At 41.4% G+C, this 24,905-nt stretch overlaps 1 protein-coding gene across 3 annotated transcripts in view; it reads left to right on the forward strand.

The window, feature by feature from the left end:
* The first annotated feature begins 372 nt into the window (after positions 1-372).
* The window catches only part of LOC122968247 (poly [ADP-ribose] polymerase tankyrase-1-like), an 82,790-nt gene continuing 58,257 nt past the window's right edge, over positions 373-24,905 (forward strand). Inside the window, exons 1-4 of one of the 3 annotated variants that reach the window (XM_044333296.1) lie at positions 374-1,176; positions 4,338-4,453; positions 5,798-5,906; positions 10,929-11,024. In XM_044333296.1, the coding sequence (XP_044189231.1) occupies positions 681-1,176; positions 4,338-4,453; positions 5,798-5,906; positions 10,929-11,024 (817 nt within the window). In that variant the 5' untranslated portion in view covers positions 374-680. Of the gene's footprint in view, positions 1,177-4,337; positions 4,454-5,797; positions 5,907-10,928; positions 11,025-24,905 lie in introns of all 3 variants that reach the window. The other 2 variants (XM_044333298.1, XM_044333299.1) reach the window with 2 other exon arrangements.

A 24,905-nucleotide genomic window follows, 5' to 3' on the forward strand; every position in this document is an offset into this window, starting at 1 on the left:
AAAGTTCTATCATCTTAAAACCTGCAGCATATTTCATAAATTGTTCATGATTAACCGATAATCGATTGTTAACACGGCTAAGTATCGATTAAATAAATTGCTTAAAATTTGCGTCCTCAGAAGCTGATGACCTGTATGAGATACACTTATGGATACACTAAACATTTATTCAAGGTCTTAGTGTCTATAAAAAGAGTTTAAAGCCAGGTTAATCTGCATGAACACAGATGCTACACATAAAGATAGATGAAAATTAAAGATGTAACAAACGGGTGAACATTTTTTTTTTGTATTGTCACATTTCACAATTATTAACGATTTCTTTGGGTCCATTGAAAAAACATGCAAAATCCTCTTATATTTAGCCAACCCCCAAATATAATATATAATATTTAATGTCGCCCATAATTAAAGCATATTTTGTGATTTAAACATTAATCAGAGACTAAAACAAGTTTCTGATAAATATTTGTGTAAATTGGTAAGTGACCACATTTTTTGCAAAGTCATTAATCTTCCATATGATTCTCTGTAATATTATAAAGGTGCCTCCCAGTGAGACTTTTGTTTATTCCAAACAGTCCAGTTAATGTAATCCCAATGAGCCCGAGCGGAAGTTTGACTTTCCTCGGCAGGAAATTGTCAGCAGTGTTTTTGTTGCTAGTGGGGACTGTTGTGTTATGAAAATGGCGACGCCTCGTCGCTCCTCTCAGCAGCAGCAGCCAAACTCCTTGCTGTCCTCCCCGCCCCGCGGCTCCCCTCGCCCTGGGACCCCGCCTGGTTCCCCGCCGGGACCCTCCGACGATGCCACCCCGCTTTCCCACGGAGACAGGATAGAGAACACGGCTGACGGTGAGGCAACTCCGGCCTCTCCCACCACCACCTCCCCTGCTCCGGCCCTCAGCAGCAGCGGCAGCAGCAGCAGCACTAGCAGCAGCGCTAGCTCCCCGACCACCACCGAGGGCAGCGGGACCAGCGCAGGCTCTACGCCCGACTCGGGAAGCAGTGACCCGGGCAGCGGTAGCAGCGGCGGTGGTACAAACGGGGCTTTCAGGGAGCTGTTTGAAGCCTGTCGTAACGGGGATGTCTCGAGGGTGAAGAAACTCGTGGATGCGGTGAATGTGAACGCAAAAGACATGGCAGGACGCAAATCGACACCCCTGCATTTCGCAGCAGGTAACCGAAATCATATAACAAACTGACGTCTTCTTTTCAGACTGTCCGACTGCATTTAGGCGGTGCAGCACAAAAATAATCCACGTGGGTGGGACCACAAAGTCATAAACAAAGGTTGTTAGCAGAGCCATCAGCTGTATGTTTCACCACAATAACAATTTTCAGGGCTGTTTTGATCAGCAGATATCATTTGCACCTACAAAGACAAACACCCTGTACATTTTCTCGAAAACATGCATAATATAACGTGTATACTCATAATTCCAGTCTGTTGGACACACTTTTTTCCTCTGGACCATTTACCAGATGCACATCATGATGTAATATTATTACAAATCTGCAGGCCATATCTTTTCTGTTTTCATAACCAATTCTCCATCTCTATTTATGCCAATGTCAGTCATTTAAAGTGTGATTCAAACAGGATAGCAGCATAATGAAATAATCAGTTATAGGAGGATAACAACAAAGAGTGGTTTACAAAGTTAATATAATCTTATTTGGGAAGCAGCAATGGCACAATTTGATTTCCCGGTACTGTTGTACCTTTTTCACACACCGATTTCCATTTTAATTTGTGTAAAGGGTCATTGTGTAAGAATTCGCAGCCTGATCCAGACAAATGGGGGCAGCATATCACCCCACCCACCCTTCTCCCCAAAATCACCCCACCACCATTTTAGTGTAAAGCTTACTGTTTACAGTGAATCTGTGCTATGGTGCTGTTAATATATCGAATTGCTACAGAGACATTTGAGCCAGCGGTAAGTTGCAAAAGAGTTGCACAGATCAGAAAGTGGTTGCACCACAGAGATGAGTTGCAACATAACTCTCAGTAACAACTAGTTAATTACACACATGCCCTAAGGGTATATGCAAATCATAAAATGTCACAGAATTCACTAATGGTTTTTCTGTCACAGCATACATTTTTCATTAATTGCTGCCATTTTGCAACACAGTAATCCAGTAGAAACCTAATTTATTTATATTTCAATATCGATCCAGCTCACTACAATGTACTATGATGCCAAATGGCTCATGCCAGCTTTCACATAGGTGGTGCAGCCCAGTGCAGTTTGTAGGATCAGCTGACATGACCAGCTGATCTCTCACCCAGCCAGCGTCTGAGCGGTAGCCAGCTGCTCTGACAACATCAGTGCAACTTTCCAAACAGGTGTTATTTGGATAAACTGACCAAATATTGGGATTCTACTTGGTTACTTTCTCACATGAAAAAATATTAAAACATAATGAAGTGACATATTAACACTCTTACAGCGAAAATTTCAACAGCTTTCAGCCTGGCTTCACCATCACTGCCAGTGGCTCAGGGCACATGGATGTTTTAAGAGAACTGGATACAGGTTGGAGGCGGGGCCCCGTTCATTCCTATGAAAGTTGCTCAGTGGCACATGAAGCTAAAAAAGCCACTCCCCGCTGTAAAGAAATTACCCGGTTGTAAACATACTGCACGTGCTCTATGGGCTGCATGCTCACTAGAGACTTCTGCTGACTGAGACCGCTAACTGCGGGTTTAGCCTTCAGGCTAACTTGAATGGGGATAAAATTCAATGGTGCAGCTCGTCTAGACTTTTGAAATGTGATGGATGGATCAAATTCTGATAGTGAAATAAAAGTCATTTCGCAGGGGTTGTGACACTCAAAAAAATGTATCCACTGATTAACAGACATCTCTCTCATAATGTAGGCTAAGTCTATAGGAAAAAGTCTTTTTGGACCAGTGTGCATCATGTGACGTTGTAATTACACGGTTTGGCCGCTATGTCAAATTTGCTTCGTAGCTCGGCGCTGTTCCTGTATCTACTTCTATTTATACATCCATGTCAGGGCAGCACTACTTCTTCTTCCTCTCATGTTTGACTGAGGGCAGACTGGACGCCACAGTGAGGTACAAAGTGGTATTATGAGACAGGACGGCCGGACGAGCTGGAGCTAGCGGGTTAGCATGCTAACTTCAGTAGATATCTCTGCAACACAATACCTATACATCTTTGACACAACGTCAAAACTGTTATTTCCTCACATTCTGTTGATAATTTTAGTTAATATTGGAAGGTTTTAAACTAAAATTCTGGCCAATTCTTACACATTGAACCTTTAAAGTTTGTTAATTATCTGACAATTTGAGCAACATTTGGAAGGAAACTTACCTAAAATAACCTGAAATCAAACAGGTTGTGACATATCACGTCTGCGTCTTCACCACAGTCAAACAGTGCTGTCACTGCACAGTTGATTTTTGTGGTTACAGTCGATGATATTTTCTTTTAAAATGAGCCGCTTGGCAACCTATAGGGCCCAGCATGCATCTGAGCTCAATGGCTATTCAAAATGCACAAGTAGTACTCAGATGATGTCAAAAAACAGTGAGACCAATGAAATCTGCTGAAATAAAAAGGTTTGCAGACATAAATGAAACAAAACAACCAAGGTGATTTTAATTCAGACTTATCTATGAATGTGGCATGATATTGTTTTATGTGAGCTCTGCCTTTGGTTTAATCTAAGTTTATACAATGCCGCATACCAACGGTTTACCCTGAACTTTAATATTGTTGTTAAATGAAAGCTAGGGTAATGGAGTACATTTATTTTTGCCGAGAGCAAAATGTAGAGAACACTCAATCATCTCGACGATAGATTAAGATTCAACCCTGCAATTTCATTTCATTTAATTTCACTCTTCAATCTTCCATTTTAGTCTCTATTACACTTGTTCATGAATAAAAGAAGTCCACGGTTATGAAAAAGTGCTCGTCTTCACTTCAGCTCTTCAGTTCCAGGCCGTTTGTTATTCTTTCACCAGTGCTGATAAAAAAAAAAAAAAAAAAAAATATGTACAGCTGTTTTATATCTGAGGTCTTTCAAATCCTCAGCAGCCTGAACAAGAACAGATTCTTCCGAGTCCCACGGCGCGTTCGTAGTGAAGACATAACAAGCTTCACTTGTATTGCACTTTCCTAAACAGCTGCTACACGTGCCTTACAAAACAAATGAACAATATGTATACATAGAAAAAGGCCTGAAAGACAAATTGGAATTAATTTTTGATTCTTAATATTAAGAATCTGGACATCACTGTTAGATGGTTGTAATGCGTCTTCACTGGTCCCTCCCTCTCTCTCCTCTTTTCTCAGGTTTTGGGAGGAAAGACGTGGTGGATCACCTGCTTCAGACGGGCGCCAATGTGCACGCTCGGGACGACGGGGGTCTGATCCCGCTTCACAACGCCTGCTCGTTTGGCCACTCCGAGGTGAGACTTTACACACGTACATTTGGACACGATTGTGTGTCGGTTTTGCCGTTTTTGTGTTCAGGATGGGTCGTTTTGCCACTGAGCTGCAGAGATTCAGACAACAATATAACAATTTACATGCTGACGATTGAAGGTGAAGCACATTATTACAGGGTAAGAGAGTGAGACACAAATGTGAGAAGTACAGTTAATACTTTAGTACAATTGAAATGATAGCTGGTGATAAAAATATCTGGAATACGGCAGTGTTGTGCACAAGAATTAGTGTGGTGGTAAATTTCAGATTGGATGTTGGGACAAACTGTTAACAGTGTTGTCATGAGAGCAAAAGATAATTGTGTTTAAATATGCTGTAAACTCTAATGTGCTTACTCAGCCTTAAAGATCACAATGACAAAACCTGAACATATTACACTTCACTGTCACTGCTACTTCAGTATTCTGACTAGGCCCCGATCAGACAGAGTGCTTTTTAGCAGCCTGGGGAGGCTTTTTGCAATTGTTTTCAATGAGAGTGAAGCTTTTTGCTCATTGCTTTTGTGTTGCTGAGTGCCTCGCGTTTTTGCAGGAGCGCCCTGAACGCTTCGAGTTGAAAAAACTTCTACTCAGAGCAGAAAAGCGCCCAACGTTGTTTGCTTTTTTTCCCCCATTGTCCAATTGGATGAATTGAGATGCGGGCCTTCTGTGGTGGAGACAACAAGTGGAGACGACTATCACAGAGGACAAACTAATGGTGGCTGTTGCTGGATACCTGGAGCTATATGACTTTACCGATCGTTACTATGATATGAACAGAGAACTGCAGGCCTGGAGTGAGTTTACTTCACAGCAAAATAACAGTTAGGCTAAGGGCAGGTGATTTAGTGGCTGCCTAGCAACAGTTTAAAAAAAAAAAAAAAAAGACGCAGCAAGCTGCTCTTTTTTTTTAAATTGTAGGCTTCAACAGAAAAGGCAGTGTGATGCACCTCGCGTTTTGCAACTTCCAAAAATTGCTCTGTCTGATCGGGGCCCTGGGATTATCTGTGACAGATGTGCTCATGCTTTTCTGCCTCCTGACTGTTAACCACTGTGATCAATGTAATGTTTGCGATTTCAAATGTTTTAGAGGCTTTTAGAGCTTTGTTGGGGAGCACTTTGCAGTCTTGTCAGGAACCTGTCATACTAATGCACCTACACGATCACAATGATGATTTAGACATCCAATCTGAAACCAGTCACCACGACTAGAGTTCCACCGCTGAACCCGAAAGTTGTTGGACTTGCTTTCACGTTTCTTTCACCTGATTTGATGTATTTTGTGAAATAAAGAATGAACTCAGACGTTCTGTATGTTGTTGTCAGGTGGTGTCCTTGCTGCTGTGTCAGGGGGCTGACCCTAACGCTCGAGACAACTGGAACTACACGCCGCTACATGAGGCTGCCATCAAGGGCAAGATAGATGTCTGTATAGGTAAGCACATGGGTGCATGTTTAGTATTTTATTGTTCCTTTTGGCACAATAAAAGTCAGTGTGGTTCCTCCGTTGCTAAATGTGTTTATTCATTTGTGATGATTATGCTGTGGCAAATTTTAAGTTATTAAATTCTTCATTGGGTTTGAAGGCAACTGTGTGTGTGTGTGTGTGTGTGTGTACCTTTGTTTTAAATGCTTCTTCCCTGTCTCCCCTCTAAAGCCACAACCTGGAGTTCTGTATAATCACACAGTCATTTTAGAAACTATAATAAGCAACCCGTGGATTGTGAGCTATTATTTTCCATTAAGTATAAAGCAGCAAATAACCTGTAAATTGCAATTACTGTGTTCCTGCTCGTTCTTAAGCCTACGCAGGGGACAAAAGAGCATTGATTTCTTTCTCTTTACTTTATATGAGCTCCCACAAATGTAGTTTTAATTTTATAAGTAAAACAACAACACAGTATCGGTTTAGAAAGGGCAGCAGCAGCAGCAGCAGCAGCCATTGATCTTTAAAGGTGAACCGAGAAATAGAAAGGCGGTGTCACTGATCCCTGAGGAAAATCAGACGAAATCCGTCTGAGCAGAAGGTTGTAGGATCATCTTTATGATCTTAATGGAAAAGCGCTGCTCAACATGAGGTGTAATAACAAACGACTGCAATGATAGTCAGCGTCACCTTGCTTCCAGCGTCAGGCTGGAGCGCTAAGAGCAACAAGGAGGAAAGTTGCACCAGTCATTTTTATGTCTACAGTAAGTGCTGCAGAATGTTTTGACTGCATAGCAGCAGAAGGCTTTGCAGAGCTGTGATGATCCCCGAGCACTAAATTCATCTTGTTGTTATTGATGTTTCAAAAAAAAATTATGAAAAACACTCGAATCGATGTGAAAGAACTTTGTTGTTGGTTCTTGCATAATGTGCATAAATCGACTTCATCCATTCCTGCTTGCTGTTGATTGTGAATCTGAGTAGCGTTTAACATCACAAGCAATTGAAAAGAGCACTTCAGAAATTAGATACAGCACAACAAAGGGTGTAACCTCTTAATGCCTCGCACTACCAGGCCTTGGAGGGAGCAGGTCATGCAGAGGGTGATGTGGTTTCTGCCACACCTCGTCAAAACTCGTTTTTGGGCAACACTTAGTTTCGTTTTATTCTGCAACAATGTTCTGGCCACATTTTCGGGGCTCATGTCATTGAAAGACACAGACGACTAAAACGTACAACGCTCCGATCGGCCTTGCATGACTGCCGAGCGCTGTCGTGTCGGAAGCGGCTCCCGCTTCCAGAAAATATTGCCTTGACAACGGTTTGTGAAGCAGGAGGATGATAAATACTTGATTTACTACTGGTTCATATTTTCAGGTCAAATTACCAATTTGTGAGATAATTTGAAAAGCTGGCACCTTCACCGCCTCCATCCTCAACTCACACACACATTTTCACACAAGGACAACTACGGCACACATTTCCACTTATCATTATTCTCAAATTCTGAATGTGGGCGTCCTTGATTGCAGCAACAGGGTGATGCTTTTCTGCATTACCGTTCTACAAATTACACATAGTACCGAATAAATGTCCCACTTGATCTCAGGCAAGTTCCATGTGCCGGCAAGTTCATTTTCTCTGTACAGAAATGATCTGAAAGCAGTGGCTGCCTGGGATGTTGGAGTCTGAAAACTCACAGTATGCTGTGGAAAATGTTGCGCAATAATCTTGAGTAAACACAGCTTGCAGGTTAACAGCTAAAACAGGATGCAAACAATATTATGTTTGAATAGAAGAAAGTTACTTAAATAACTATTTTGAACCAGTTCTTCACAAATCAGATGATGTAGCACAGTTATTATTATTATTTTACTTGACATAATGATTAGCTTTGAGTGCTGAAAATCATTACTCAGCTAGTCAGTAAGTGTAGGTGTGCATATCCATTCCATAAAGCTTTTAAACATTTGCCCGACAAGGTCAGTGCCTGAGCATTTTGGGTAACCGTAAAGCACTCAGATGGACCTCAACAATAATATGTTTTGTTTTGTTTTTTTGTCCAGACAGCATTAACGGTTTCATAACAGTTTAAATTTGTTTGTGTGGTCTGGATCAGAGAAGGAAAGCTGACTTTGTTGCATGTTTTTTTTTTTTTTTTTTCTTTGGTTTGCAGTCTCAGCTCGCACAGACACAATCAAACCAAGCCATGTAAACAAAAGTCACATGACTTCCAGTGGCCTGTTTATTGGACAGAGTTTCTGTCGCCTGTCATCCTGCCAGGTTTCCAGATTTGGCAGCAGAACGAGAGTCAAATCAACTCTTGATTCGAGTAACTGCAGCGTAAGCTCAGCATATGATGGACTGTCTGTCCTCTACTCCGGCGCTCAGACGACTTGAGTAAGAAATTAATCTCTCATTACCAGACCGGCATCTCTTCAAGCTCAAGGTCTGGAGAAAATCTCAACAAATTTGGGATAAGAAGATCTTGGAAATCCTAAAGCAGCCATACGATTGGCTCTGAGTTTGACTAAAGATTTGTCCTTGAATTTCTCTGGACGACAGCGAGGTTGATGAGATGGAGGGCTGGTGATGTGATATTGGTGTGAATCAGTAGGGACATGGCTTTGTTCTGCTCGGCTTTCCAAGCATGATTTTTTTTTTCAAGGGCTAAATAAATAAACTTTATTAATGTCATCTTATACCCTTAAATCCGTTGAATTGCAAGATGCCCTTTCAAGGGGTTTTAAATTGACTTAACTGAAGACGCTTGCATTGGTTAAAATAGCTCTATATGCATCCAGTTAAGGTTGCAACTAACAATTATTTTCACAGCGCGACACTCGGTGCAGACACTCTTTCGGTTTCAAGCATTTATTTGTCGCTACAAGAATCCAGACAGTGTTGTTTTTCTCAGTTTTAACTTGAAGAGACAGGAAAAGGAGTTGCTTTCCTTCATTATGTGAAGTGAAGGTTTGACTTTTGCCCAGTCAGTGCCTGAAGCTCTTTAAATGTTAATGTGTGCTGTGCAAAATTCCACCCAAAAAATATCAAAATGTAAATTTAGAACAACTAAAAAAAAAGCCAGATGCATGCTATAGTCTCAAATTGTTTTACTGTTTACACTTGTCCTGTCTTATTATCGGCTTGTCAGTCATCTGTAAAGGATTTCGAGTTGCACTAATTGTACGCAAAGTGCAATACAAATAAAGTTTGATTTGATTCTCACAGGAAGGCTTTTACAGAGAAGCAGCTGTAGGAAAGCTACATAACATCGTACCTGCCTGCTTTGTTTTATCTGCTGCTTTCATTCTCCAGCAGCTCCTTTGTCCTCATGATATGATCACTTTTGGCGAAACTTTTCCCGAATTCAGCGTTCACGTTAAAAAAAAAAAAAGTCACAGCACAGACTCACAGTTTTGCACTTACTGGTTGATCACCAGTATCGCAGATAGTCACATAAGATAACTGCTGCAAATCTGACATTGTCCAGAAAACTAATCCTGTCCAAAAAAAGGGGATTTAGGTTGCTCAGAGAGGGCTTTCGCAGGTATTACAGGCGAGCCGTGCCCATTAGAGACAAACCCGAAAAACACAAAATGATAAGTTGACAGTTGCATCTGACTCAGAGACATTTACACAGAACTGGACTGCAAGATTTATGAGCTATTACTATCTGTCTATATGCATGACTTTGTGCATCAGAATGTCATTTCTCCCTCTGTCTCAGCTGAGCGAGTGAGTGACTAAGATCTGCGTCAGTGCCGGGGCAGAGGCACACGCATGCTCTTAGGCGTGCGCGTACGCACACATGAGGCGGCTATCTCTTCTTCTTCTTCTCTGCTGGGTTTTAGCAGCGTAGTTTGAAGTGTACACAAGTCAAAGGGCATGTGCGCCGGGGACCGCTCAGCAATCACAACACTGGGAAGTGAAATGGAGAGGAAGGCAGTGAGCGTATTGACATTAGCGCCCGCAAAAGAGCTAATTTACAAAAAAAAAAAAAAAAAACTGAGAACAGGCAGAGTTTGTTATTCAGCTCATACCTGACAGGTAGTCTTGCATGTCTTCTCTCCTCTCCCCTCCCCTCCCCTCCTCTTCTCTCCTCTCGGTTTTTACTACTTCATCTCTCTCTGTCTCTCTTTCACACTCTTGTTTTGTTTTGCTCTCTCTCCCCTCTCTTCGTCCTCTACCTCTCCCATCCTCTCTGACTCTCTACTCCCCTGCCTCCCCCCCACCACCACCATCACCCCCGCCCCTCCATCCCATCCTTCCCCCCCTCCTCTCCTCTCCTCTCCTCCCCTCTCCTCTCTCATCTTGCTCTCCGCTGCATCGCTCAGTCAGTCGGAGAGGCGAGAGTCTCTCCACTCGCACTGCCCGCCCGCCTCGTCGCTGCTGCTGCCGCTACCTTAGCCGCCTCTCTTGACTCGTCTCTCTCTCTCTCTCTCCTTCACTCATTTTTATTTATCTTCTTGGCTTAAGCGTGCCCTCCCCCACCCCCCTCCCCTTCCCCTCCATCCCCCTCATCAATGGAAGTGTAATGTGTTTTGTAGCCGGTCACGTAGCCGCTCTGTTAGGTCCGCTGTTTCTCCGGCGGTGTGTTGTAGCGTAGCTTTTGCTGCTCTTGTTGTGGCATGTCTGTTTACATCAGCAGCATGGCTCGCAGGGCAGGGGCAGCCAGGGGCAGCCGAGGGAGCAACGCTAGCAACAGAGGAGGAGCAGCTGGAGGAGGAGGAGGAGAAGAGAAATGTGAAACAGTGCTCGCAGAAGGGCTGCCAGGAGACACAACCAGAGGAGGAGGAGGAGGAGAAACAGGGGGGATAGCAGAGGAGCAAGGTGGTGGTGGTGGTGGTGGTGCTGGGAGTCCAGGAAGAGCAGTTTTGGGAGCGGGATGTGGTTTGGCAGCAGCAGCAGGAGCAGCAGCAGCAGCAGCAGCAGGAGCAGGAGGAGGACTAGGAGGAGGTGTGTGTCGGGGAGTTTGCATGTCAGTCCAAGAGCTCAGCTACTGTCTGTGTCTGCCCTGTTGTTGTACAGTGTTACTGCAGCATGGAGCCGACCCCAACATCCGCAACACCGATGGCAAGTCTGCCCTGGACCTGGCTGAACCCTCCGCCAAGGCCGTGCTCACAGGTCAGTGCTACTTCCCTGTCCGTCTATATATATATATATATATATATATATATATATATATATATATCTGTCTGGTGCAGATTGTGTTTGTTCCTGGTCTTAGTTTCTTGCATGCTCTTTTTTTTTTTTCTAAAGATGGAGCACTCCTTTCTTAATTTTACCATTTTGTCCACAACTTTCCCCAACATTCAGCATGCTTTATTTCTTTTAAATCCTCATTTCCTCTTTTTGTCCAAGGCTGCAGGCAGTGTCACCTTGTTTTTTTTTTTTTTGTCCATTTATCAATCACCCTGTCATTTTGCAAAGCTCACTACGCTTGCTATTCAGTCTTTTCATCCAAGGCTGTACGCACGTTTCGCTCTCTGCCTCTCTCCAAGGCTGTAATCAGCGGTCAGAAGTGTTTGTGTCCCTGCTTTCTTTTCTACTCTCTTTTTTTTTTCTTTTTTTTTTTTTCTTTGAGTCCTCTCGTGGCTGAGGCTGCACTCATTGATCAGCTACTCAATAAACTCGCTTTCTGTGTTGGTTTTTGGTTTGCTCGCCTTTTTTCTCTCCTCCTCTTCCTTCCTTCCTTCCTTCCTCTTTCTTTCTTTCTTTCTCTCTTTCTTTCTTTGTCACGTCTTGCTGAAAAACAGAGGAATAACCCAAACAATGACACAGGAACCTTATTGAACAGTGTTTTCTTTAATACAGCACAATGCTGCAAACGATGACAAATTGAAAATACATTTAAATGTAGTTGGAGACTGTAAGAGCCCCACACGTCCCACCCCATCTGTTGGCCTCACGGGGAGCCATCATCATTTTCATTAGTGTCCCACTTGTGTTTATATGGGATGTTGAAGGCCAGTACTAATACTTTTGATTGATAATACTTCAATACTACCTTTTCTCACCAAAATATTCTGTCTATATATTCAGCGTTTCCCTACAATAACACTACAAAGAAGAAGAAAAATGCCATTACACCCTGACCAGCAAAAAAAAACTCATTGGAGAGCTTTAGTGACCACCATGGGACACTAAAGCTTTGTAGTGAAATTCAGACTAATTACCGGTTCCTTCATTGTTACGAGCTCATAAAGGCAGGGAAACACCTATTCAGTGCTAGAGGAACTGCTGGGATACAGTCACAGCTCTTAAATGAGGAACTAATTAAAAATATATCTTAAATAAATTGTAATTTTTTTTTTTTTGCAGTGTCCTCTTCAGCAGACATCTTAATTTACAGACACAGAAAAAACTTTCTCGCATATTTTCCAAGTCTCGTGATTTAGTTTGACATCTTTCCTCTTTGCAAATAATCACATCTTATCTTCACACTTTTAATGAACTTTTCGGCACCGTATTGTACGTGTGTGTTTTCGCACAGGTTTGCTGAGTTGTGAGTCCGTTTTTTTTTTTTCTCTTCAGCTGGGGGGAGGCTGAAAGACATTGTTCTTATATTGAACTAAATTAGTTTTTGTTTGCCGTAGTGGAGCAGTAAAGAGAATGTTAAATTTAAATTCTCTCCTCCTGCATTCACTGTCGCTCACTCGCTCTCTCCGGGTATCGATGCGGGCTCTAAATCAGTTTCCGCAGCAACACTTCTGTGTTTACACTGGGTTACATCAGCAATTCGCCTCGTTCAGCCTCTTCGGTAAATGAGATAAATCTTGAGATACCACAGAGGGGGATTTCACCGCCGCCCCGTGAAAGATTATTGTCCTTGCCAGCTAGAATTGAAATGAGGTTGTTCGGGGCCAGAATTATTGAACATTGCCGCATATGTTGCAGTTAGCCCCCTTCACCCCCATCTCAGTGTCTCCCATGTTATAGTTTTATAATGGAGCTGTCATGAAAATGCAATTTATGAACAGTGCAACTGGAAGATTTAGCAGAGGAGTGGTAATGAGTGGAGTAGACGTGCGATCAAACAGGATCCCAAACATTGCACATTTTAATAGTGTAAACAACAGACTGACTGGGACAGACTTGGATATAGTGCTGCTTACAAATTGTGTTTGTTTATTGACATTTCACACTAGCAGGGATCACATAATTATAACCAAGGGAAATTAGAAGTATATTCTACAACATCTAAAGACACAGCAGAAGTGGCTGCAGTGAGAATCAAAGATTTGAGGATTTAAAAAACTTTTTTTTTTTTCTTTTTAGCACTGAAATGAAGATTTAAGCAGAAACTGTTCAGCAACACATCCAGCCTTGTTATAATTCAGACTAATCACTTACCCTATCTCACCCCATAATGTGCGATAGTCCAAAGCAGCAGCTCGGCACATAATGCACTCCTTGTGTCTTTTTTACCTGTGAGAACTGTCTAAAATCAGTTTTAGCGTGCAGCAGCTGCCGTCATGCATCACATTCATTTATGAGACAGGGTTGTTCCCGGCTTAGTGCGAGGCAAAGGTCCTGCCTCATCGGTGACCTACTGAACCTTGATTTATTTTCGTGTGGAAATACATTTTATCCAGATATATGAGGCCCCATCTGCCTGTGCTATGAATCTTAAACCTCTATAATGGGGAAAAAAAAGGATTTGGCTTTAAAACATGTTTTAATTTACATAAAATAGAGGCTGTAATAGACTCTCTTCAAGGCTGACAGTTTAACTTGTCATAGCAGGGAAAGCACAGGTGTAATTAATAACATTAATGATGGCTCTGTTCCATTGAGGTAATTCATGAAGCCACAGAATCAACACCTTAGCTGGAATACAGCCTTAATGAAGGTTATTAATTACACCTGTGCTTTTCCTGCTATGACATGTCAAGATGTCTGCTGTGAAAAAGGTCGATTAGAAAGTAGCCAAATACTGACTATTAAAAAAAAAACATTTTTACAGACCCCTTCATGGCTTCCACAAAGCAGTTTTTACAGCATTGTGCTTAAAACACACAATGGCTGCATTCATTCTAACTTTTGTTCATTCCATTGATGCATTCAGGTGAAAATCTGCACTTAATAGAGAAATTAGTTGATCCATAACATTTGTACTTTGGCTCTCTCCTCTGTTGTCGGTCCCATCCTCCTGCAGTTGATTGTTCTGTATTCCGTCTGTGGTTCATATCTAACAAATTTACTGCCTCCTGTTAGAAACATGAATTATGCTCTTAATGGCCAGCACTAATTACTTAAACTATCACCCTGTTACATCGTCTTTTCACCTCGTGCCGCCCTGGAGTGATTCCACAATTGTAATTGCTATTGGCAGCGATGCATTGAACGCAATGCTCTTAAAGGCGGTTTTATTATTGGCGGCATGGTCAGGTTTTCGTAAAGGCGGCAGAGAATATTTGAGCAAGGCTTTTAAATTCTCCTTCTTGGAAAAAACTCTTCAAGAGTGTAAATGTGAGCGTATATAATTACGTGTGTTTGTATTTTTGTAGCCTCTATATATTGTTCTACTGTGACACTCTGCACGAGTCTTTTCCTCTCCGTCCTATATGTTCTGTGTCTACGATTTAGAGGTTCTGCTCCATTCTTCATCTCTGCCGCAGGCCAGCACAGCTTTCAGCTTCAGTCTGTGGTGATGGAAGTTTATATTGACCCATAAATTAGCTCTACTGCTCTGCCACATCCAAGAAACTGCTCTCAGAAATGATAGACTCTGTTCCTTTCTAGCAGGAGATGAGGAAAGGAAAGACAGAGAAAATTAGTTTTTTTTTTTTTTTTTTAACCAGCCTCAAACACCTCTCACACTATGTCTCCTTTTCTTAAAGGAAGGGAAGGAACAGGAATCTGTGAGTTTAGCTTGTTTTAGGGTTTTCTACAGTTGTTTGTCAAATAGTTTTCCTGATCAGGGTGAACATACATCAGAACAGGGCAGTGTGGTGTTGATTATCAGGTCTTTATTCAATCCTTTGATTCAGTCGCTCTGCAGAAATGCACACATGACCAGGGAATTCTGCAGATTTGCTGCTCCAGTCTATCGCTAACATGACACACAGCGATTCATACCACACCAGGGGGCAGGCTCACATGCACAACTGTACTTCCCACGCAGAATATTTGATGACAAAAGCCTGTGTGGTGTACTTCTCAACATTGTTTGCAGAAGTACATTGAGCTAATAAGGACGTATGGTACATATAGCATCATTGGTTGGGCAGATTATGTTTTTAGCATGGGCTTCATGACTGGTTTCATCTCTTACATCTTATCCAAATCAGTGTGTGTTACTGGTCAGAATCTGCTGTCGCATTATCAGTTGTGAAAAATATTCACAGTCAAGTCTAATGGAAAAGTAAATTCTTCAAAGCCAAACTGGAGGTAAAACCCTTCATTACTCCTTTGTGCTTTTGTAGTGTCAAAGCTTAGAGAGTAGCAAGTTAATTATATTGTTCCTTATCAGGTTACAAAGGAGGGCATGCACAGATTTGCTATGAGATTAGCCACCTAATCATCTAACAATCACTAAATGGTCACTGGCTCCCAGAGCTAAATTCAGACAGTCCAGGGCACACAGCTTTTATCAGATGTTGGAGCGAAGCTGGTATGTTTAGGCCAGATTTATAGTCCTGCGTTAATGTAGAGCAGGTTTAAAAGAGTCTGATAAGTCTTCTCTTTTTTTGGTAATGCGCGATGAACTTGTATTTTGTGATCAAGCAGTCATTTTCTACAAACCACTTAGAGGCACTGCTCTCTATCACAATGTATATGAGAGTATATAAACTTTTGGTAGCCAGTATCATCAACAATACAAAACACGTCCATCTAGTGTTTTGGTGGACCAGTATTTTGTAGTGTATTCCATTAAAACCAGTATGCAGTGGACTTAAATCAACTTTCTCTTGAATTCTACCGTCAATATTTACTCTAATGAACATGGCAATGTTATGTAACCATAAATATAAAAGAAGGAGTAGTCTTTGCATAGCTGTAAAATGGTAATGCAGATAGTGTGTGATACTACAAATTAGGACCCATGGCAAACCTCAATAAATAGGTCCATCTATTAAAACTACATTGGTGGAATTGAGTGCTTTTAACTGGGGTTCCCCAGGACCCCAATATGTTGATATTTTTAAAAATCACAACACAACTAAAACAGAAACAGAAAACAATGATATGAAGTCAGTAGGAACAAATTGATTGACAAAGTCATGAAAAATTGGAATGATAGAATAAAGCACATGTGATATATGACAAAAAGTGAACCTCTAGGGTCTGAGGGTACCCCAGTCGGTAGGACACAGAATACTCATCACTCACGGTGGGTTCATGATGATCCATTACAAGAAAATATCCAATAGTTACTAGTCACACAAGAATTGAGTCTCCAACCATAGTGCCCTTAATAGTGCTGCTTAACTTGAAGTTTGATGTTTATTATTGAAGTTGTCAGTATACATTGATATTGACTGCTAACTCAATCAGCCACACTTGACACTTTGAATGACACTCAACATGATGGAAGATTGAAAAGTTGTTTCATCAACTAAAAGGGAAAAAAAGACCTCCAGGCTGCCCACTATGTGACCATATTGACCACAAGTTGAATCTCCAAATCCCCAGTTTTGAGCCCAGTTGTGGCCTCTTGTCAATTAATCCACGTTGACCCATTCACACCAACAGCCAACACAGGTGTTTCTGAGGGTCTTGCATCAGCATGAGAGTGTTATCAAAAGCCTGAAATATCCCTTAAGCGGACTGCAGAAAAACACACAGTAATGATGTGAAAAGCCGCGGTAGAGCTAACTCCGGAAACGAGAGGATCACCAGGAGGATTTTTCTTTGCATCCGTCTTTCCTGTTGTCGTTGGTGATTGATCTTCCTCTAGTCGGAAAAAGCAGTGATTAGGACACTTTCATCAAGTTGTCTGCCCTTGACAACTCTTTCTCTTCTCCACTCATCTCCCCATCTCTTTCTTTATTCACTCATCAATTACAGCGTTGTTTAATGAGCTTGCAAGTACAGCATGTTCTCCATCCACCCCACCATCATCAGCCTTGATGTCATTCTTTTTTCCATTGACACCTCATCTATACTCTTTGTCCTCTTGCCCCCTGCTGTCTCTCAGCCGTCAAGCGATATCCCATCAGCCTCTCCATCTCTTCCCGGTGACGCTTGTCATTTATTCTCTTTCTGCTCTTCACTTGAAATGTCTCACTCTGCGTCACCCTCTCTAAGTCTCTGGCAGTAACATGTACTCCATTGATTCCAGTGTTATATCGGCCTATAAAGAACACAGAAGTGAGCTGTTGCTGCATCACAGACCTCTGCAACAGATGTGATTAAAACAGATTTGGCTTTAACATGACACCTACATTCAGCTGTAAGATGGAGGTTGCCGATCAACATCACTGCCTAGTTACAGTATAATCGATTAATCTTCAGGACTAAGGCTGTTTGTTTGTTAAGAACTTACTAAGAAACAGACCGGTGAAAATAAGCTCTGTTTAACTTAACTGGTAAAGGTAATTTCTGCGGTAATCTCTTTGAGACTGTTTTTATTTTCCCCGGTATTAAGCTCTCATTGTTGATTTTGTCCGCATCTTTGGTATTGAGCTCTCACAACTTTGTTTTTTTTTTTATCTCACATGGGAAACAGTCTTCAGTGTTTGATATATAAAAAATTCTGATTTAAAAAAACAAGAAAGATACCTGTAGAAGCCTAATGGATGCAGTTACTTCAGCCTCCGGCTAGATGACAGAATGAGTGACGTGGGTTGAACTTTGAGCCACTGAGGGGGAGGAGGGCGCCACTAACAGTGCACGTATTGCATAAAGGTCAAAAGTTTCATATTGTGTTAGGACTGACAGTGGTGTTCAAAATGTTCGCAAATTTATTATGAGAAAGAAAGAAGAAACCATAAAAGTGGTAGCAGTCAAGAGGAATATGTGAGATTTTAAGTAACAAGACTGCTTTACTGCTAAATGCTAATATACTCACTGTGACAAGGCTAACATGCAGATATTTAACAGATATAATGTTTACCACGTTCACCATCTTAGTTTAGCGAGTTAACATGCTAACATGTGCTAATTATACACTAAAGACAAAGTACAGCAGAGGCTGATGGGAATGTCATCCGTTTTACAGCAATTTAGCCATAAACCAAAATTTTGAACAGATTCAAATTTTGACCTGATGATGGCACTAGATGAAACGTTAAGGTACCACCAAAATGATTACAATTCATTATGATGGAGACATAAATGGTTGTACCAAATTTAATGGCAATCCATCCAATAGCTGTCGAGATATTTCATTCAGGTGATGACAGTATTACTACAGTTCACCGTCTGGAAAAATGAACGGCTTTACAAAGTTTTGTGTCAATTTATCCAATTTTGAGATATTCAGTGCTTAAGTGAATACTTTGACTTGCTGGTGGCTAAATCACCAAAGTTGTTTAGTCCATCCAATAGTTGTCAAGACACTTACCAAAAAAAAATGTCCCATCATGGTGGCATGAGAGGAATAGCCAGTAACTCAGTAGGATACATCCTCTGGGAAACATGAATGTCTGTACCAAATTTCATGGCACTTCATCCAGTAATTGTTGAGATGTTTCAATCTGGACCAAACTGGGTGCTTGTCTGTAGCCCGGCAATGGTTCATTTTTCATATCTGTATTATGTTTATAATTGATTATAACAGTTTTCAGTGGCAACTTGTCCAGTCTGCTAACAAGAATAAACAGCGGAGTTTAGCATCTGGCTTCATATTTTCACAACTTACTGTGGCTTTTTCATTGGTCTTGGCCATGGAAGTGTGTCATGACAATTTTACAAAAGTATTTTTTTGGGATATTGACACAAGGGTTTTGTCCTCCAATTTGTACAGAAGGCTGCACTTCTCGTATGCTTTTGTCTTTTGGAGTGGGACAACATTACTCACCGGTTATGATGTATTTGGTTTTGATATGTGGTCTTTGAAGGGTGGATGCGGGCACTGAATTGGCACACAGCTCATAAAATACAACAGATGGCAACATTACCTGGCACCAAAGACCAGCCAATAGCAGAGGGTCAGTTCAGTACTCTGCTTTTCACCAATAGACGCCAGGATTCACAAAGACTAGTCTTTTGCGTTTTATTTTGGTTCACTGTATGATGTACCCTCTATCATTTACTTGGAAGCACTTCTACAGTTATAAACCCTCTTTAGTTATGGAAGGTTAAAGTGTCTTTCTGGAAGCCTTTAGATTAGGAAAGTAAATAAAGAAGAAAAGAAAAGAATGATCATTCATTCCCGTATGCATTAATGCTGCATAATAAAAAGGAGCGAGAGGAACAAATAGAGACGGAAGAGAGACGGGAACAGAGAGTGAGAGTCCATTAGCTGCTATTAATTACCTCTGATTGGTATTCACAGACTAGCTGCTTCTGAGCCTCAGAGAAATCAGTTCTCCACTCTGGACCTCAGTCAACACACACACACAGACTTCCATATTACTTTTGCCTATCTTGTTTTCACTTACTCTTACTCACACTTTGCTCACAAATTCCCTCTCTGATTTCATTCGCTCTGCAGGCTTGATAAGATTGTTCCAGCGTATAAACCGAGTCATATTTGATACCGTTTTGAACCAGAATTGAAATGACACATGAGCAGAGTAACATTAGGGACACATGTTGTCTTGATTTATGACATTTCAATGGCGTGTGTTGTGTGTTATGTTACTGTTTGATTTTGGTTCAGCACCCACCAGACAGCGGGATAGCCAATTCTAAGTCCAAGATTCGGTTTCAGGTGTTGTTGCTCCCTTTGATATAGAAGCGTTGGGTCACCTCCTTTTTAATTGCCCTCCTGTGCTCCTGACCTTGTCTGCGATGTGCCCGGCATCATCATCATTTTATATTTTTACACATAGTTCGTGTTCCCCCGTGTGGTTACTGTTGATTACTGCTGGTAATCTGGAGGTGGCCATAGTTTCTGATGTTGCATCTCATTGTTCTCCGTCCAAATGCTGCTCATTCAAGCTGAGAAACCCATGACAGCTGTCTCAGGTTAATTATATAACATTTTCTCAGCATTGAGCAAACATTGTTTTCAAGTTTTTGCTGTTTAAATTGAACTGATTTGAGGGCGTTAGACTTGAAATTGGGATGCTTCCAGCGCCACTGTTAAGGCAGCCTTTGATCTTTCTTTCTCTTTTCATTCTCTTTGATTCAAATGTGTAGACATACCTTCTCGCACACACAATGTTGCTCAGTTCGGGTCAGAAAGTTCAAGGCAATATCTGCGTAACCTTTTACCAGACTGCTGCTGATAGACGGGTGAGGAAAGGTCCAGGATTTCTCTGTTGGTCCAGACAATTGACCATAAAATATACAGAATGAGTGATACAGTCTTCGGGTTAGTGGATTGAAGTTGAGACTGTTTTTTTATAGTTAAATCTACATGTGAAAGCAGCTGAGAATGGAGGAAACATCTCTTAAGCGGCCACTGTGAGTAAATGATGAATGTGAGTGGTATATATAATCTTTGTACTCCCCATAGTTTTTCATTACCTCCCCTTGATGAATTGTATTCCATTTACTAAAGCAATGACCCAGTTGCTCCATGAAAATCAATTGTCTCATTGTGCCTTGTCTTATAAATTCTGTAAAGCACATTTGAACATTTTCAGCTTTAGACGCTAATCAATTCCCTGTATTGAATAAACAAAGCATTAGTCTCATAAACAACCGAAGTTGGCCTCGCACTTGGATTTAAAACTGAAGACTTTAGAGTGGATATGAACAGAAGTTAACTTTGGTGACTCTTAAAGTTCCTCCCTCCGGTCAAAGGAGGAGAATGGACTTGAAGTAGGAGACGTCTTTTGTCACACAGTTAAACTTTTGAAATTAAGAATATATTGGAGGGAGAAGGAGGAGATGTAATAAGAATTTTTAATGAGGTCATTAAAGTGTTTTTTGGGGAAAATCATGTCAGACACAAATGATTAAAGCAGAGGATTAGGAAGTCTTAAAAAAAAAAAGTCTGTAGGATATTTGAGAGTGTTCAAGACTGGATTTTATGGGCATATTCCTACATTATTTGCCATTAAGTCAAAAACAATCACTCAGGTTTGGTTCATTACAGATTCATCATATGTTATCCTCATGCGGTGTAAATTTTCAGCTCCATGTCCAACCGTACATCGGATCTTGTTTAGTTTGGAGTCTGTGTGGAGAGACTCGAAGACCCCGAGTGAACAAATGCAGAATTAAACAACTTTGAACAAGTTTTTTTTGTCAAGAATCCCCTACCTTGTCATCTTGTCAGCGTTAGCTTTTCATCCTCCGGGATGAGTTATAGACGGGCAATAATAGACTGTCACCAACAAAGAAACTGTGGCTGCAAGGATATGCTGATATGAGATAGACAGAGGAAAAAAAAAAAAAAAAGAAAAATCCCGTGAGACTAAAATAGCTTTCAATCGTTTTTGTATGGTATCCCTGTCGTCTTGTCATAAGTGGAACTGGTACTAATCTAATTTCTTTCGCTGCCCGACAGGTTTTCATCCCTTGGAATCAATTAGGGCTTGTGTTCACCATGCGCTGCTTTTCAAGCTACTACTGCTCACAGAAGCTTTGGAAAAACGTTTGTCCGTGCTCCTGGTGTTGCTGTGTGACTAGTAAAAAAAAAAAAAACACCAACAAAAAAAACAGTTTGAATCATGGTGTACTTTATCAGAAATTGTGTGTGTGTGTGTGTGTGTGTTTCTATTACAACTGTGTTACTGCCAAGCTGCGCGTTGAAGATGTGCTGTCAGCGAGCACCGCCACTATATTGTAAATAAAGAGAAAAAGAAATTGTCGCTTTGAAGAGAGGTCCGTGGTGGGCAGGCAGCTTTAACATAGCAGAAAATTAGCCAGCGAGCTCTCACAAGGGCTGGCGGAAAAAAATGATGAGAGATTTAAGAGAGCGAGGGCGGGAGATGGAGAGAAAGTCGATGAAGAGCCGGGGTTGGAGGGAACGAGCCAAAGGGAAGGGAAGGACGTGTGGAGAGATGTAGAAGTAGAGAGCAAATACAGAGAGTGAAAGTAGAGAGAGAGAGAGAGAGAGGGAGAAAGGATGGAGATGCTTTATTGGCTTGGGTGACAGACGGATGACAGGAACAGAGAGATGAATTGATGCGACATCAAGGGAATAATAAGAAAGTGGAAGAGAGGGGAGCTCAGATCGGTGTGTATGTTAACAGCCTAATCATGAAGACAAAGAACTGCTGTAGCTGCTCTGAAGGCTTCGTTCCGCTAATGCAGCGGGAGCTAAGGCAATCTCACACCTGTGCGCACCGTAGAGTGTGTACGTGTGTGTGTGTGTGTGTGTGAAAGAAAGAGAGAGTGTGAATTCCTGTGTCTGTAGCTTTCTTCTCCTTATCAGTGACATGGTCATTGATTACCATGATGACTGCTGTTCGATTGGTCCCAAGTGATGAATGAGCCCGAGCACTATTTCCCCTCAGAGTCTCTCACACACACACACACTCACACACACACTCACACTATAGGATCAATACACGATTCTGTTTTGCTGTCTATCCAGTCTAAGAAACGACAAAATGACCCAGCAAAAGAAACAAAACAAAGTGACTTTTTTTTTTTTAATATATATTTTGTATGTGTGTGTGTGTGTGTGTGTGTGTGTGTGAGTGTGTGTGAGAGAGAGTTAGATGCACTTCCAAGGTCCCTCAACCCATTTGGGCCATTTTCCTGCAGCTTAATTGCCTAGTTTTCCACATGGCTGCACAGCTCCACAACACTGTGAGTTAGTGAAGGCAGTTGGCCAGTCCACAAGAGGAGACTGACAGAATTTGGTTAATGAACTCAAAAAAAAAAAAAAAAAAAGGATAGGAAAGCAATCTCCCGTGTATGGAAATCTTCTGGAAAAGTGATTGGATGTGTGTACATATTAAACCAGCGTCAGTACTCCGAGATGCTAAACATTTTTGAGAGTTTATTGAATATTTCCTTTGAAATCAAATAGATTGCAGCCCGGTCGGCCTCGCAGGATATGCAGAATGCTTTACACTTTCACAAGTGGGTCTTTCAATTATCAATTATTGAGGAATACAAAATGACTAAATGAAGCTGTTTATCCTCAGGAAACGAGCGGTTCTGGAGGCTTCTCGAGAAGATCGCTTACACATTTAAACGGGATAAAAATCATTAGAATATTGAAAAACTATAAAATATAAAGAATACACCCTGTAAATAGGTCACAGATGGAAGTTACAATATGTCCGTTGAACATTGCAATAATATGTTTTCTTTTTCTGTTGTGAGTCATTCTGTGGAGCAGGCCAGACCAGCCTGTGTGCCGATGCGGAGGAATGTGCTGACTGCAGTCTGCTTTTGTTTCTCCTCGGCTGTTGTGTGACCCTTCTTTCAGCGCCGCGCTCAGGACAAGCACTTTACGACCCAATCGTATCCACATTAATGTGTCCGACTATGTCGTTCTCGTTGTTGTTTGTAGTTTTGCTCCCGCACGGAGGTGTCGGTGCTCCAGTCTCGTTCCTGTTCCTGAGTATCTGTTCATTGAACGGTGCTGTTGTGTTGTGGCTGTTTCAGGCATGCTAACTAGTTTCCTGATACCATCGCAAAATTAGCATTTTATTTTATTCTTTTAATCGCTATCCAGGAAGGAAACCTTCTCATAGCCCTCTGGGGTAGTGCTGCTTTAGCTGGTGGAGAAAGAAGCTCAGGAAAGGAAATCAAAGGACATCCTTTTACTTACAACTCTGGAAGAGAGGCGGCTTAGCAAGGCGCTCTACCTACAGCTGTTCATTGGCTATTAATACTGACTGTGTGGCAGGAAGGAAGTCGGAAGTGGACAAGGATTTTGTCAGATCTTCCATGATGACGTTAAGGTCTTAAAGGAATCATTTTTTCAGCAAAGCGAGATCCTCCAAGATAGAGTGACAACTGGCTTGTGATGCAGAGCAGCGTTATTACACCATATAGATAAAAGCTGTTACTTATCTCTTTTCTGCATATTTTTTTTTTCTTTTTTGCAGCGTTTAGCAACTTGGGAACAAATTAGGATCATCATTAGCTTTTACCATATATAACAAACCATGATTTTTGCATATAAAGTCAATGGAAACTTGTCTAGCAAATAATAGATGGTTGTTTTTTCAACTGAAATGATTTTAATACCAACAAACAGCTTTGTTCAGCATTTCCTGCTTTTGTTAACAGTTTCACAATCTATGCAATACTACAAACAAAATTTAGTGGATCATCATACTCGCCAAGTAGGAGCAGACACGTTTCAAAGCGGCTGCAAAAGAGTAGAGAAGAAACATTTATTTAGAAGAAAATGATGAAAACTCAATTTTGAACACATCCTAGCTCACCTCTGGCTACACCCACAGTAAATGTAATTAACCCAGAACGACTGCGATGAGAAACACTGTTCAAATACAGTGATTTGGCTGTGCCCACTCAAGGTCACAGACAGACACACGCTGATATCGTATCATGATGAATTACAAACCATCCGTCCTCTGCTTTCGAGAGGTATACGCTGTCGAACACATCCAGATTCTTGTTTATGAAACTCAGCAAACTAAAAGAGAGCGGAGTGGGTGGCCAAAAAAACACAATTAATGCAAAGCTGTTCTCTTTGGTGCACTGTGTGAAGCAATTAATCACACACTGTAAGCGGTGAGTGTGTGTGAAGTAAGCTGAGCCGAGCCAGCCAGCAAAGAGGCCTAAACACCCTCTTTTATAATTTCCGTTTCACCTCCCATTTATTTTTTTTTTCCCCTTTTGATTGGTCTCAGCGCGCACAGATCCACTTACAACCTCAGCAGTTGCGACCTTGCTGAGGTTATAAGTGGATCGCTCAACGTCTGACTCAAAGCCAGTTGTTGTGTAACAGCGGATAAGCTGCTTCTACAATAAATGATATTTGATTTAAACACACATACACACACACACACA

The sequence above is a fragment of the Thunnus albacares genome, chromosome 18 (genome assembly GCF_914725855.1).
Source record: "Thunnus albacares chromosome 18, fThuAlb1.1, whole genome shotgun sequence".
In the NCBI taxonomy this organism is placed as follows: Eukaryota; Metazoa; Chordata; class Actinopteri; order Scombriformes; family Scombridae; genus Thunnus; species Thunnus albacares.